We start from the raw sequence: 16,716 nt of genomic DNA on the forward strand, positions 1-16,716 counted from the left end.
CGCTGGGGACTACCCTAAGCTCTTTGACTTTCTCATCTATCTTCCGAAAGTCTGCCCTGATGAGGGAAACCTCCACCGTAATTGAGTCCAGCGCGGTACGCACCCCATTGATCACTGCCATAACATTGTGTAGGGTTGGCTCCGTTCCTTGCTTAGGGGCAGTAGCTACCCCGTCTTTCTCCATCTGCGGCAATTCACTTTTGTCGGAGCCGGGGCCTCGATTAGCCGCAGTACTCCATTGTCTCCAAGTATGGGGCCTCTGCGCCTCCTCCTCCCTTCGGGCCTCCGGCGTCGTTTGGGCACTTTAAATCAACAAAGCCCCAAAGCCGGGACCTCGTGTCGCCACAGCTCTCATCCGTCTCGCCTCTCAGGGCCTCCGCACCCCCGTCATCGCCGGGCCTCCAGCGTCTGTCGCGGCGCGCCAAGACTCCTGGGCCGCTAAGCCGGGCCTCCAGTAGCCTCAGCACTCACGGGGCTTCTCTGCTCCGGCATCAATGTGGATCGTGGTGTCACTTGATCGCTCACCAGACAGCCGCTGATTCTTTTTTCGTGTGTGGAGCACCAGTGGTCCCCCACTAGATGTCACGGACTCGAAGCGCCGTCACCTCCTGGAGGCCGCAGCCTCCACCTCCGGGCAACGGAAAGTCGCCATCACCGATCCGACGGAGACACCGAAAGGGGGTGTTGAATTCACGTTTCAAGCCGCAAACCTGACGATTTGCCGGGTAGAGAACAAGACACAGCACTTGTAGATCTGTTTTTAAGCCGTGGATGGCACGGGATAGGGCAGGATATAAGTCGGGGAAACAGGAGCTCACTCAGGCAGCGGCCATTCTCGGTGGCTGCTAGCCACGCCCCCACCCGTCAGCTCCTCCGGGATAGCAACGTGCCGGTCTGTGATCACACAAGCCAGGTTGATCCAACTGAGTCTGTAGCATCTAGGGTCAAAGATACTTGCCGTGTGAGACGTGTCCCTCATAAATTCAATAATTTGACATTTTATTGCTTTCTGTTTTAGAGGAGGCGATGTGTTCTAATCTCTGTGTATTTCTTTCCTGTTGCTTTTCAAAAGTGTTCCACTGTTGCTAGTATGTTTCTAGAATTTAGAATGTCTTTTAGTTCAGTTTACTTCTGCAACAGCCCTATTTGGCGTATTTTAAATATACGGACATGTCAAGCTGCCCTAGTTGAGTGCATGAAAGGCGAATCAGTGCAGCTGGCGGCATGCTTCATGAAATATCTGACGGCAGTAAAAGCAGTTTTCAATTCCGACAATCACTCAGAACTATAATTCATAATGCAGCACCAACTGTTATATTACTTCATGTTTATAGTTGCTTAAGAGGTGTTTAAACTTTTTAAACTTCAGAACAACAGAGTGATAAAAAAAATGTATATACCCTTGTGACATTGGAATATATGCACTTTATATTGTTTTTATATGGCCTGATTGCAATGATTTTAATTAATGGTGCAATACAAATTACCTACCTACCTAACAATGGTCTGAGTCTTGATCCAGTCCATAATGTAGGAGTAAGGCTTAGTTGACAATCTTTGGCTTTGTTTCTCCGAATCCCTTTCAGCATGTTAAATCATTTAGTTCTGTATTTGCCTACTTCCTAGTGGCTGATTAGAATCTCAGTATCTAATTTAAAGTAATTTACTGAGTTTGAAATGTTTTTTTTTTTTTTTTTAAAGGATGTCATTCCTTTTTTTGTGAGAAAATCATGCAAAGCTCTGAGACAGTCCTGTTTCCCAGTTGACAAGTGTTGTGTGATACAGCAAGTGTGAAGTCTGTCTACATAGTTAATAATGGATAAAGCACTTTTTGCGAAACGTAGTCATACTTGGGCTCTCATAAATTCGTACAGAAGGCTAGCCCCAGCAATCTACTTGTCTTGTACATACTCAATGTACCTAAAACGCAGCCTCATAGCCATTAGATTGGGTGACTGGCGATTTTTGCGAGATCTGCCTGCTTGGCGTCGTACGGTGGAAGACTCAACCTGTAGAGGGTGTGGTAAAACGGCGGAAACTCTGTTGCATGTGGTCTGCCTTTGCCCACTCTTCAACCTCCAACACAGGTGCAAAATAAAAGCAGAATGGAACAAGTTGGGCGTCCGTACCTGTAGGCAAGCAATCATTGCGGCTTAAATCCCTGAAAACACAGCCCTAAATATAAGACTAGTAAACCTCATTCAGCAAGCATACCGCCATTTTAAGCAAAAGAGACTCCGTTAAGCTTCCTTTTTATCCTTTTTTAATCACTTAACACATCTTATAATATACCCCAAACACCCAAGGAGGACAAAACATGAGCAGTATCCTTAAGAATGTTGGGTTGTTTTTACATGCATGATACTGCAGACTGTGGGAATAACACAAATGGGGTGAACAGTTTTGCATATTATGTGTTAATCTACCTTCCCTTGGTTTATCTACATCAGTGTTTTTATCTTTTACTTTAAAAAAAATGTTATGGAAGAAGGTGGCTCAAGATGTAGATGATCCCTATTTTTATTATGATTGTAATAATAACCGGTCGTCTTTTTGTATTTACCTTTTGCACACAACACGAATATGTATTCTTCTTTTAAAGATATCTGTGTTATATCTAAATAAAGATATTTGATTTGATTTGATTTAGTTAATAATGGAATTATATATTTTATATCACAAACACTAAAAGCAATCCATATCACACTTCTTACTGCTTTTATGGGAACATAGTGGAACTTTAGCATACTGTGATTATATGCCTGTTTTACTCTGACATTAATCCTGGATAACAACAGATATTTATCACCAGTATGCTAATTAAGCTTTGCTGTTGTAGAACAGGCGTAGCTCCTTGGGAAAGCACAGATGTTTGGGCATTAGTGACACTCACTGCTACATTAACACACCTTGCTGCTCCTCCTTCCTGTTCTCGCTTATTTCTCCTCCATCCTCTTTCCCTCATCATTGCAAGTAGTAACAGCAATGGTCTATGCCAGATGCAGGAAGAAGGTGGAGCAAAGTCTGGACTTGGCAAACCAATGGGCCCAAAGCTCCCAAAGCCCAACTGAGCCTTTCAGTAGCCATAACACAATAAGCAACATGGAGACATTAAAAGTATTCAGCAGCTAGATTAGTATCTGAAGAGCCCTACTTACAGTAACGGAATTTCAACACTACAAAGGGCTCGTTGTCTGGTGCTGGTTAAGAGTGTTCATGGGAGGGCCTGCTCTCTGAAGTATGAATGAGACCCACATTCCTAGTGCCTGACTCCCTCCCTTTTCTGATATATGCCCTCTTGCACACACCGAATCGAAAGTAGAATTATGAACTGCGTTTCTGTCAGGCTGGGAACGTAATATACCGCTGGACTTGATGTAGCTTCTGCCCGTAGAACTATTTTGCAGGCTTTTTTTTCCGGTAACATGAAAACTCCTTACACCTCATTGTGGTCTCCAATCACTAGGATAACCATTGATGTTTATCCTTTCTATGCAAGAAGTTATTGAATCGGCTACTCTGACACTGCATCTTGCAGAATGTGAAAAGTTCACTTAACTGTAAGTGGTCAAGCTTAAGTTACAATTCCTCCACAAAACACTTTTTGTTTTATCTCTAGATCTACTTTCCCGTGTTAAATCTCCTAGCATTGTTGTTCAAGTACCTGTCTGGGCCCAGCCCACTCTATTGTGAATTGTGTCTTCTTCTAGAGACCGATGCATGTCTTGCAGCAGTTTCCTATAAAGGCAAAATCACAACTCGCAAGTGCCCCAAATGTTGTTGCTATCGTTTGCACACAGATGGAACAGTTGGTTTGCTTTTTTAAGAATATAATATTTAGTCACTTTTGTCTGTTTAGAAACTGGTGCGCTATTTGTGTGCAGCTTTGCTTTAAAATATATTGATGATTCATAAGATTTACCTGTGTCAAACAGCAAAGAATGCGAAGTCGTTTTGAGACTAACTTTTTTATTGTTTTGACTTCCAAGATAGTGATGAAATGAAAAATTATATTTATATAGCGCGTAACTACCCGGAGGCCTCGCAGCGCTTTGACTGATTACTATGGCGGGCTACAGGGTGGATTAACACGCTTTTGCAAACAGATGGGTTTTCAAGGCTTTCCTGAATGCCATCCAGTTGTTATTCTCTCTGAGATCCAGAGGGAGAGAATTCCAACTTCTCGCAGCAATGTGCGAGAATGAACGGCCGCCCCAGCGAGCCTTGTTGATTTTGGTTGTGGTTACTAGACGCAATGCACCAGAGCGAAGGGCCCTGGAAGGCGTGTAGGGCATCACTAGAGGAAACAAGATGGCAGGGCCAGTTCGATGGAAGGATTTATGCACAATGCACATGGCCTTAAAATGTATTCTGGCAACCACTTGGAGCCAGTGTAGTTCTTTTAGGGCTTTCTTGGCTGACTGCCAACGAGGAATGTTGAACAATAATGGGGCAGCGCAGTTTTGAGTGACCTGGAGTCTGTTGGTCACTGCTGCCGGGGCTCCTAGATATAAAGCATTTCCGTAGTCCAGGCGGGAGAGTATTAGGGCCTGAACCATGATTCTCCTCGCCAGGAATGGAAGTAGAGGGAGCACTTTCCGGAGCATTTTCATTAGCCCGACACATGTAGATGCCGTTCTAATGGCCTGGACAGAAAAGTCTAGCGCTTTATCGAGCCAGATTCCAAGGCTCTTTATCTGAGGTTTAGGGGAAGGGGGAGCGCCGAGACATGTGGGCCAGATGGAAGTCAGAGTGGTCGGTGCAGGGTTGCCCAGCAGCATAATCTCCGTCTTCTCCCCGTTGAGCCTAAGACAGGATGATTGCATCCATTTGGCTACAGCCTCTAGACAGGGGCCCAGGGTGTTGGACGATCCCTCAGTGTGGTCCAAGGAGACCACCAATTGGGTATCCTCCGCGTAGGTGACAATACGCACACCGAAGGGATGGACTATCTCTGCTAGAGGTCTCATGTAGGCATTAAAAAGTGTGGGGCTCAGGGCAGAGCCCTGAGGAACCCCACAACTGAGTGGTTGCTTGGAGGAGACAACCTCGCCCTCGAACACCTGGAAGAAGCGCTCATCCAGGAAGGAGGTCAGCCATTCCAGGGCCGCGCCCGACACGCCCATGCCTTCCAAACGATGTAATAGTGTGGCATGGTTAACCGTGTCGAACGCGGCACTGAGGTCTAGTAATATGAAGGCTGCTTTCCCTCCCCGGTCCAGCACGGATCTTGTTTCTTCCGTCACTGCTAGAAGAGCAGTTTTGGTTCCATGTTGAGGGCGGAATCCCGTCTGAGAGGCACATAGCAGATTGTTAGATTCTAAATAGTCTGCTAAGGTGTTATTAATGTGCCTCTCAAGCAGCTTGCTCAGCCAGGGGAGTAAGGAAATTGGGCGAAAGTTGTCCAAGTTGTTCTGATCTAAGGTAGGCTTTTTCAGAAGAGCTTTCACCATCGCACATTTCCACGGGGCGGGGCAGAGCTAGAGGTGATGGAGGAGTTAAGGACATTTAGAATGACCGGACGAATGGCATCAATAGCATTAATGAGGGTCTGCGGGGGTGCTGGGTCTTTAGGAGATCCCGAGGTGACTTTCGGGATCATTCTGTCTAATGAGACAGAGTCTAAAAGAGGGAACTCAACAAGCGAACAAGGAACAGAAAGGTCGGAATTTAAGACGGCGGTAGTCTCCGTATCGTCACTGCCGGTAGCGAATGAGGAGTAAATGGCCTGGATCTTCTGAAAGAAGAAAGTGGCCAAGTTATCACATCGGATTTGCGCGCCGTCAAACGACAGACACTCAGGGGGAGTAGAAATTAGAGACTTGGCAATTTTAAAGATTTCTTTAAAATAATAAAAGACTGCGAACAAATATTAATAAATTATTTTGATCCTAGGGACCTTTAGCCAGGCATCCTATAGAGCTCCGAACTGCTGTTGGCAGTAGTAAATGCCAGCAACACTTGTGCCTGCATTAAAACCTTTCCTAGACTTTTAAGTTTGTACCTAGGCTGAATATTTGCACTGGCACTCAAGGCACATAGTATAAGTGAAATGCATAACCTTTTCTTTGTAATCTATCAGTTGTTTATTTTTACTTTACCAATTATTAGTAGAAGGCCTATAGCTTACGGTTTACAATTATTAGCCTTCAATGTAGACTTTAAAATACGTGGGATCTTTAACAAATTTGAATTCCCATAGAGAGAAAAAAGGTTTGAATTTGCATTGTGATTTATTAGGAATGTGGCTCTTAAAGATTTCTTTAGTTTAAGGGCCGAAGTTGGGAGTTTTGCCTGGAGCTGAGAGATTTTGCGATGGTTATAGTTTTTGGACGGAAGATATTCAAAACCTGAAGCTATTCAGTCAGCTTGATAGGCAGACCCTGAAAATTGTTGCATGAGAGGAGGAGAAAACTCTGTGTTTTGAAGGTTTGTTTTAAGCTTTATCTGTGGCATTCAGAAGCTGACTAGATAAGAATGAGGCAAAATTGTCAGTCCTTTCTTTGCCATCTTTTTGGTGCAGCTGAGTGTCATCGGCATACTGATAAAAATCAGTAAGCAGTTTGGATAAGATTCCTGTTAGATGTGATTTAAGCCATGTTAGTTTACAGTGTAAATAGGATGATGTTGGTTGAAGGTCTCAAAGGTTGCAGAACGTTGTAGTGGTACCAACATGCAAGCTTCGCCTTCATTAGATATACATAAGACCACATTTATGGTTTCTGGGACATGACACAAGTGTAATTATCCTTTCCTCTTATGTTTAATAAGAACTCTTAAGGCTGGGGAGCAACATATTTCTTTTACTCTGATAAGGAAAGGTAGTTTAGTAATGGGTGAGTAATTCGCGAGAAGATGTGATTAGACATTATGTTGTTTTTTTTATGTTTGAGAAGCTTTGTTGAGTAAACAGAAGTAGGCAAAATACCTGAAACATATTTGAATATTGGAACATTGTGATAACAAGATCTATGGCTAGTACAATATAAGAAATAAAGCTATTTTAAGGTTTTATACGGAAAAGGAGAGCGAAGAATAAAGGAAGGGGAGGGGGGAGATATTAATATACTGCTATAATAAAAATAAATAATAAAATAATATATTTCAAAACCCATCGAAATGTGAGCAAACCATTAGATAATTAACAACATATAGGAACTTATCTCGGATGATATGGAGAGAGAACAGAGAAACGGTATTCAAGGAGGTTTAACATTTTCGGAGTTGAGGGAGTAGACGTGTTTAGAAGCAATCTGATCTAAATAAGTTGTAAGAGGTAGCCAAAAACGTTCTCTATTAAGTGTTGGTTTACAAGAGGAGGCAAAGGCAACATCAAGTCTATGAAAGTGGCAAAGGCTATTCCACCAGTGTTGTGTATAGAGCATATTGAGAGATTTCCAATTAAGGGTAATTTGTTGAAAGGCAAGAGCGAGTGTGAGATCAAAAAGGCCATGATTATGAGAGGGTATAAATAAAGAATCAGAGAGGCTTCCAGTAAACAATAGAGGTAGAGAACAAGAGATAGAGAGGTGAAAAATACGAGAAATATAAGACAAAACGGAAGTCCAAAAATTGGAGACCGATAAACAGAGAAAAAGAAGATGCATAAGGTTAGCATCAGAAGAACCACAGGTCCAACAGTTAGAATTTGAATCAGAAGAAAAGCGGGCAACAGAGACAGGAGTAAGATAAAGCCTATGATAGAGAAAAAACATAGATTGAGTAAGAGAAGCAGAGTTAGAGATGTTTAAAGATCTAGACCAAAGTTTGTCCCAAAAGCAGATAGTCCATTCACATCCCAGATCAGTTCCAATTTAGATTTAACACGATATTGATTGGGGGCTAAGTAGTATTTATATATAAGCGAAGCTTTGGGAAGGGACAGGAGAAGTTTAAGAAGCGAGTTTTGGGCTTCAGTAGGAGATGAGGGGGGAGAGAGTAATGTATATATCGAGAATACCTGCCATAAGAGTGGTACATTTCTGTAAGAAGGAACGAGGACAGTGGAATAAGGCTTGAAATTCGGGAAAAGAGCATGGCGAAAGGCCGTTGAATAGATGTCTAACCCAAATGATGTTCTTTGCTCTCCAAGATTTCCAGAAAATGGGTCTGTTATTGAGAAGAATCAGAGAAATATGCCATATGGGAGAATCTAAGAAGTCATCCAGAGAAGGAGGATTAGGCAGAACTAAAGGCTTCGGAAGGGAACAAGTATGTCTAATGATGTGTGAGAAGTTTTAACGGAAAAAGCTGTTACTTCATTGAGAGTGAATGGCATTAAGAAGGTTTGCTCAATGGATAGCCAAAGAGGAGTAAAGGGAGAATGTTCAGATACAAGCCATTTTGAGGCTTGGCGAAGAGAAAATGATAAAGGCGAAAGTCTGGAAAATTCACACCACCGTTAGATTTGGTCTTACGAAGAGAAGAAAGGGCAATTCTAGCTTTTTTATTCTTCCCAAGAAATTTCGAAAGACAAGAATCAATATGTTTAATATATATAGCAGGGATGTGGACGGGAAGCATAGAGAGTATATACATTAAAATAGGGACAATCATCATTTTAATTGAGTCTAATCAACCCCACTAAGAAAGAAAAAGAGGATTCCAGGAAGAGAGTAACTTATCAATATGAGCGAGAACAGCAGTCATATTTAACTTAATCGAAGAAGCAATAGAATTAGAAAACCATATACCTTAATTTTCGAATCATTCCAGGCAAAAACGGTGGACGAAAAAGAATGGGGAAGACAAAATTTAGTAAGGGGAAGAATTTCCGTTTTGTCCGAATTGATCTTGTAACCAGAGACCTTAGAAAAAGAGTCAAATTCATGAAGCAAAGGAGATATAGAGGTGTCAGGTTCAGAAATAAATAAAAGGATATCATCCGCATATGCGGAAAGTTTTAGTTGCTGGTCTCCAAAAGGAAAGCCAGAAATGGAAGGATTATTACATATAGAAGACAAAAAAGGTTTAAGAGCTAGAACAAAAAGAAGACGGGATAGAGGGCATCCTTGGCGAACTCCACGGTGGCGAGGGAAATAGGATGAAATAGAACCATTAACTAAAACTGACGCCCTGGGGGCAGAATATAAAAGAGAGATAAGTGAAATGAATTTGGGACCAAACCCATGCCACCGTAGCAAGGCAAATAAGCAGGACCAGTCCACTCTATCAAAAGCCTTCTCAGCATCTACTGATATAGCCGCAAGAGAGGTAGAGATAGAGGGAAGTTTGTTTAGGACGTTAAGAAAAAGTCGAGAATCATCAGAACTGTGTCTACCTTTGACAAACCCACATTGTTCTTTCCCACTAAGATGGGGCATGAGAAGATCTAGACGCAAAGCAAGCAGTTTAGCAAACGACTTATAATCAACATTTACCAACGACATTGGCCGATAATTTTTGCAATATTTAGGATCTCGACCCTCTTTATGAATTAAACAGATTGTTGCCTCATGAAAGGTACCCTCCCTCTTCCCAGTTAAAAAAAAGGAACGAAAAAGTGCTAAAACGTTTTGACAGTAAAAGATCTGAAAAATGTAGATTCAATTCAACAGGAAAGCCATCTAGACCAGGAGTTTTCCCTTTAGTGAGAGAATTTAGGGCATTGGAATGGTCTGTATTGGACAAATATGATTAAAGAGCCAGGAGATTGAGATGGGATGCAGGAGGGGGAGGGTTTTTCTCAAGATATTCCTGAATGCTAAAAGAAGAAGGAGAAGATTCAGGAGTGTAAAGGTTTTGATAGAAGAGTTTGAATTCATCAAGTATGTTTTGATCTTCGTATAAAAGAGAGTAATTGGAGGAAAATATAGCATCTATGAGAGTGCGGTCTTTACGTGTCTTGAGATAATTTTCCAGAAGCTTCCCTGCTTTGTTACGACCACCATAATAGCGAGCACTAACACGCAAGAGAATGGAGGACGCATTATCAGTAGTGGATTTTATTAAAAGCGAGCTTAGCTCGGATGAGTTCTCGAAGTACAGAATGTTTCGGGGAGGTGTAAAATTTGTGTTCTAAAAGGTTGATATGTGCCAAGGTGGTTTTACGTTGTTGAAGAAATCTCTTCTTCTTTTTTGAGACAAAATCAATAATAAAGCCTCTTGCAGTAGCTTTAAAGGAGTCCCAAATAATATGTGGAGAGGAGCTAGGAGTACAATTAAGATCAAAGAATTCAGTCGCAAAAGCACGAAAAGAAGAGGAGAAGAGAGGGTATCAGAGGAGACACTTATTAAAACGCCAGCAAGATGATTTGGGATGTGGAGGGAGTAAATCGAGATCCGTTACTATTGGGGCATGGTCAGAAATAACAATAGGTTCTATAGAGGAAGACGTGAGGTTTTGAGATAAGGGTTGGGAAAAAAAGATATAATCCCAGCGGGAAAGAGAAGCATGGGGAGAAGAAAAGAAAGAGAAGTCCAAAGAATCAGTGTGGGAGAGCCTCCAAGAGTTAATGAGATGGACTTGAGAAATAGTGTCGAGAAAATGTTTGTGGGTCTTAGTAGGGGTTAAACGCACCTGAGATTGACGACCAAGAAACGGGTCTATAACTTGGTTGCAGTCGCCCCCTATTATGAAAAAATCATCCTGAAAGTGGATACATTTTTGCATGACAACAGGCCAAAAAGAACAATCAGGATGTGTAGGACCATAAACATTAAAAACAGTTAAAGGAACATTATTAATTAATAATTTAACAAGTAACCATCTACCTTTATCATTTTCTTGAGATAAGATCTTGCATTTCAGTTTCTTATGACATAGAGCAATGACACCATTCTTCTTATTAGTAGAAGGAGAAAATAATACTGTACCCACCCAGCCTCTTTTTAATTTCAACGCTTCAGCTTCAGTGAGGTGGGTCTCTTGCTAAAGTACCAGGTCAGGGTTATAAGAGGTGTGAAATAATTCTCTGTCTCTTAATAGGGTAATTAAAACTTTTCACATTCCAGGAAATAACTCTGAATGCAAAAAGAATAAGGCATTATATAGAAATAAATATGCATTAAGAGAAAAAAGAAATAAGAAGTAGATACAGAATGGGGGATGAAATTTAGGGAAGAAAAAGGGAGAAGATATGAAACAAAGGAGAGAAATAAGAAGAGACAGTACATACCCATACAGGACGACTGAGAAGAACATACCTGAGGGAAACGGGAACAAGAGAAGGTTGGGGCAATGGCAATGGCGACGAATGGGAGACGGGACTCCCGAAACAGGGAGTCGGAACCACACCAGAACACATAAGAAAATGCAGACAGATCAACAAATATAGACATGGCAAGACGAACCTGCATGAAGATAAAAAGGAGAATTAAGAAGGCATAGAAAATAATAAAGAATACATTAACAGTATGCATCAAAGCAAACTTTGAAAACTAACAATAAATATGACCATAGAGATGGCAAATAGAATAGAAGAATAATAGTGGAGAAGAAATAATAAGACATGTGAAACAATAGGAGAAGGACAGACGACATATCATTATAAAAGGAGACTAGGATGTATACAAGATTAAGCGTTAAACAAATAATATAACAACAGAGATAGAAATAGGAATATGAACATATCAAGCCAAATAACAAACAGGAAAACCTGAACCCGGAATCAATATAAACCTGGACAAAGATGACTCCTATACTAACAGTGTTGTAACAAATCTAGTCCTGATATTATGATAGAACATATCATCCCGTAGGAGTAATAGTAGTATCCATGTTGGTCGATGAATGAGAATGAATACATTGCTTGAGTTCTTCAGGCTCTTCAAAGGACAAGGTTCGATTTTGAAAAGTAATCTTAAAGATGCAGGGGTGGAAGAGACCATAGCGAGCACCCATTGAGCGAAGAGGAGGACAAAGATTAAGAAATTCTTTACGGCTGGCGGCTGTAGCATTGGAAACATCCTGAGAAATGAAGATTCTCTGACCTAGCCAAGCAATGTGCCTTTTGGTTCTAGCAGCAGAAAGAACAGAGAGCAGGTCAGTTAATTTCAGGAAGAGAATAATGACTCCTCAGGGTTTGGTCGAGGGTGAAGAGAGTGAAGGACGTGGACCAAGTCTATGGGCTCTCTGAATGCTCAGCATTGTTGAAGGAGGCATCTCCAATAATTTTGGTAGAAAGGAAGAGAAAAAGGCAAGCCGTAAATACGTAAATTATTCCTTCTATTGCGATTTTCCAAATCTTCTGTGTGTTGTTGAAGCTTGTGTACCTTTCTTTCAAGGGAGGAGAGCCTTTGAGAATCATCCTGGATCGACGATAGTTGTTGCTCCATTGTAGAAAGTCTGTTCTCCATTGAAGTCCACTTCTCCAGAAGAAATTGCATCTTACTGTTTGTTTCCTCCACAAATGGGCGCAAAGCGCGGATTTCCTCCAATAATAGTTCTAGATAAATAGTAGGAGACGATTTATCAGGAGATGGAGTCTTGTTTCAGCCTTTTAGGAGTGGACATCGGAGTAGACGATTTATGAGGTGCCAAATGCGATGCTTGTGAGCGAGCAGAAGACACTCCAGCCATATATAAGGTGGAAGGAGGAGTCGTCGTTGTAGAAAGTGCGGAAGTCAAAGACTGCGTAGCTAACTTTGTGCAGGAGGATTTAGAAACAAAGCACAATCAAAAAGAAGCTTTGTGTTGAGAAAAAGTCATCACAAGGGTGAATGGCAAACTACATTTAACCTAGGCAATACTTCCACAGGCGCAGGGAAACCGCAATGACAAAGTCGTATTCCAAACAACCAGTTAGTGTTGGAAAGTTCGTCATGAGGAGAAAAACACTCCATATGAAGGCAACATTGTTGAAGGGTGGGTGCTTTAAGCAGGCATTATAGCCAGTTAAAAGTCCATATATAGGTCAGTAAAGCAGGGTGTTGGTGAAGGCTCTGAGGAGAATATACTGGTCATAGGGGATATTAGATAGCTTACTGTGTCAATAGTGTCCTGAGAAGAATCATATTGCAGGCATTAGTTTGTTTGTTTGTTTGGCCATATCCTAATTAAGGCGATATAGGAAGGAGGTTTGTATATGCTCCATCCAGGATTAAGATAAAAGCGGCAGCGCAACCTCAAAATGGGGGTCGCGTGAGGAGAAAGCTGCGGGTGAAGGAAAGAGAAACGCAAAGCGGCTTGCTCTCTAAAACCCCTCACCCGACTCATGGCGTGCTCCGGTGTATTCCCCGACACCGTCCGCCGAAAAGGAATGCAATGAAACGCACTTGCGCTCTAAATGCGTCCCGGTGTGGTGGAGCGCGAAGCTCAGGCAGCCATCTTCCCCGGTGCCGAAACAACGCCCCCCCCCCCCCCCCCCCCCCACGCATTATGTTTTTAATTGGAGGCTGAATGTCATCCGGGTCTCTGTGAAATATCTTATTTAAGGGAAGTGGTAGTATGGTCACACCATGGTGGTAAGAGTGCATCAGTGTTCTCCTTTGTGAGTAGCAGGGGGATAGATCGGTAGAGCAATTGCTGGGTTTGGTATTTTATTTTATGTGAATTTTTTAAGATTGTTCTCAGAGATGGAGTTGAATTACGACCAACTTGATGATGTTCCTATCTTTAGAGATGATATTTCACTAGGTTCTGAATGGAGGAGAGGGAGTCAATGTTTTACTGGTCATGTATGATTTCGATTAGCTCTCTAGATCTCTTTCTGGCATTTTGACGCTTTGATATGAAGAACAAAGATTTGGCCTGCAGAGAATGTTTTTGTAAGCTTTTCTATAACATTGTAATTTTTTAGGTAAGATATAGAGTTCTTCCATTTAATCTCAGTGACTCATAACATTTTCTGGCGTTTGTTTCAATTGATGTAAACACATTTTGTACTCATTGTGATGCTGGTCAGGAGGCAGCTTTGGGGTTATAGGTGGTGAAATGGGGGCGGGGTGCCATCAGAAGAATATGAATTATGTCTAGTTGTACATTGTTGCCTCATGGCAACCCAATTCATCTCCATGTGTACAACCTTTATTTCTAGGTGGCTTCACCCTCACTTGGGAGAAGAAATCCGATCCAGGCATATGACAAGTGAAAGAGATCCTAATACTAAATTATTTAACTCAACATTGCAAACTGTCAAATCTATCCTTAACCTAGTGATCTAAAACATCAGAGAATGCCCAAAGTGACAACACCCTCCGGATCTGATCAGAGAGCTTCCTCTTCTCTTTTGACAACTCTCCATGCTAAAATAGAAACTAAAGGTACTAAAAACTAGGAGAGATATAAAACCCATAATAAACAACTGAACTCTGTGTTCCATGGTTCATAATCTGAAAAATAGTTCACTGCACACCTTAAACTACTAAGCCAATATGACGCTAAACATAGTTGCACTAGCCAAAATCAAGCTTGAGCACAAGAACATCATTTTGGTTTACCAGTTAAGAGATGTGCCTAATTGCAGTAGTTATATTCTCTCCAAACCTGTTGAGCGTCACATCTCACTTTACTTGGCACAGGCACAAGATCCAGGCTAGGGGGAGCTTCACAGCCAATAAATGATAGAAACAGTCAGAATAATCTCTCCTAGAACATGGCATACACTTCCAGAGGGGTGTGGGTCTAGACAGGACCATTTTGAATGATTTGTGAACCTTAGGGTCCGTGGAGGTTGGAGAGGAGTTCAGTGCTGCAGCACTTGTTCATGAGGGTCACTAAATCATATTTGCAGATATGTAGTTGATCTGATGCAATTCCATTGAGAAATTTCACCTGACATTGGGTGGATAGTGTGTTAAGAGCAGAGCTCTCATCTCGATTTGGTTGCCTTCATGGCCTGAAACTCTACAATCCGATTCCAGTGTATCTAACGCTTTCTTGATGAGTCCTGTGGTTCGTTTTTCAGCTAAATATGTATTTGTTTTCCCCAGGATCACAAGGATGAGGTAACGTGTGTAAGATTTAATGGAAATGATGGATACATCGCTTCTGGCTCTACAAGTGGTGAAATTATTCTACACAGTGTTACCACCAATTTGTCAAGTGCTCCTTTTGGTCATGGCAGCACACAGGTAATGTATATTGAATGTCTTCAAAACATATCCAGACATTGTCTTCGTGTGGTCCGAATTTGATCTTGAGCATGAAGAGGAGTTACCTTTGACTTATGCTTTTCAGCAGCTTCTTTAGGTGCTGTTGAAGGCTTCAAGTCTAAACAGAAAAAAGTACATCGCAGCTGTTATGTATGTTTTTTCATTCCAGTTATAACCCCAGTAAAGTTTAAAATGTATTTATACAGAAATATAATGTATTTTTTAATTTGACCATATTTCATTCAAATTACTAAATGAAGAAGGGAATAATGTGCTTAATATCTCAGGTGCCAAAAGGCAGAACTAATTCTTAGGCAAATTAAATACTTTTAGCTTTGCTTGGTTTACATTTGCTAAGGACATTATTCTTGTTTTCTTAATATATTTATATGTTTGCATTTCTGTTACAATCTGATAATTCTTGTACTAAAACTCACCTTTCAAAATGGTTTGTCTTTTTTGTAGCAAATACTGTATCGATTTCGCTCTTTTGCAGGGTGATAAAGTTTATGCTTCAGAACTTAAAAGTAAATAAGTGCGGAGAAGTTGGAACTGCTAAATATAAGATCATGAGAACAAAGTAAAGTTAAATATTGACTTACCTGGTTGGGTGGGTTTATTTACCGTGTGTTTTTGAGAGGAGGGGGTAGAGAGTGTGTATTCTCTGGATATTTTTCCCTGTGTCTGAACTGTTTGCTTTACTTTTTGCTTCCTTGTTTTCTTCCAAATAAATCATATGAAGTATGTGCTTTTCCTCTCCAGTAGGCTCCCCATTATTGGGGGAACTAGACAGGATGTAATCGGGAGGTTGTACCAGTTGTGCAAGACTTTGGTCTAGCTATTTAGAGCAAAGATTTCTGGTTCTGCCATCAGGTAGCCTGATAACTCACGGGTTGGGGTTAAGAGAAAAGTATACAGTCCAACAGTAACAGTCTCCATTAGGGTTCCTTCATTACTTCTGATTTTTCAGGCTTACGTGTATCTGCTTTTTGTTCCTAACATCAGAATTTCTTCTGTGGCCCTGCCAAGGGCTAACTCTATTATGGTTCCCTGAAAATGCTAAGTGAGCTTACAACATGCGTCCTGTATAGAGGTATCCATTAGGGTGGAATACTAGAAAGAACTAGGTTGCTTTCAGTTCTTAAGAAGGATAACAAAAGTTTACATGAAATTTATGGGAGTCACTGATGTCACCACAACTTGCATAAGACTAGGGACAAACAATCGGAATTTCAGCAATAACTTAACAGTCCATGGCATCTAACTTTTGCCATTGTGTACTGGGGATTTTGAACCCCAAACGTCGTGCATCGCCTAGCTCTTAGCAGCCCAAAAAAGGTGAAAGTTCATCTTTCAGTAGCATTTGACACACCAGAACCTTACATAGCTACTCCTTCCTCCAGTCCTCACGTTGGTTGCCTGTCCCATCATGTGTGACACCAGATTTCCTCTTTGCCCTATTGGAAAAGAGGTTGAGGTTTCTCATGGAACTTTAACTTCACTGTGGGGATATGCTCTACATTGCCGAAGTCTCTTGACTAAACGTCATACATTGTGATGATGGAAAAGAAAGGAAGCTCTGTCCAGTTGGTCACACATGTTCCTCCTGACCGGACTCGGAAAGATAGTTTTATACTGTACTGCATCTCTCCTGACTTTGGATCTCCTTGGAGGCCTACACCA

General features: G+C 41.4%; 1 protein-coding gene across 3 annotated transcripts in view; it reads left to right on the forward strand.

Annotated features, from left to right (window-relative positions):
- NEDD1 (NEDD1 gamma-tubulin ring complex targeting factor) overlaps positions 1 to 16,716 on the forward strand; it is a 383,820-nt gene that overhangs the window by 71,091 nt on the left and 296,013 nt on the right. For all 3 annotated transcript variants that reach the window (XM_078677984.1, XM_078677985.1, XM_078677986.1), the window contains exon 5: positions 14,872 to 15,012. In XM_078677984.1, the coding sequence (XP_078534110.1) occupies positions 14,872 to 15,012 (141 nt within the window). The remainder of the gene's footprint in view (positions 1 to 14,871; positions 15,013 to 16,716) is intronic.

Source organism: Lissotriton helveticus, chromosome 1_1, assembly GCF_964261635.1.
Source record: "Lissotriton helveticus chromosome 1_1, aLisHel1.1, whole genome shotgun sequence".
In the NCBI taxonomy this organism is placed as follows: domain Eukaryota; kingdom Metazoa; phylum Chordata; class Amphibia; order Caudata; family Salamandridae; genus Lissotriton; species Lissotriton helveticus.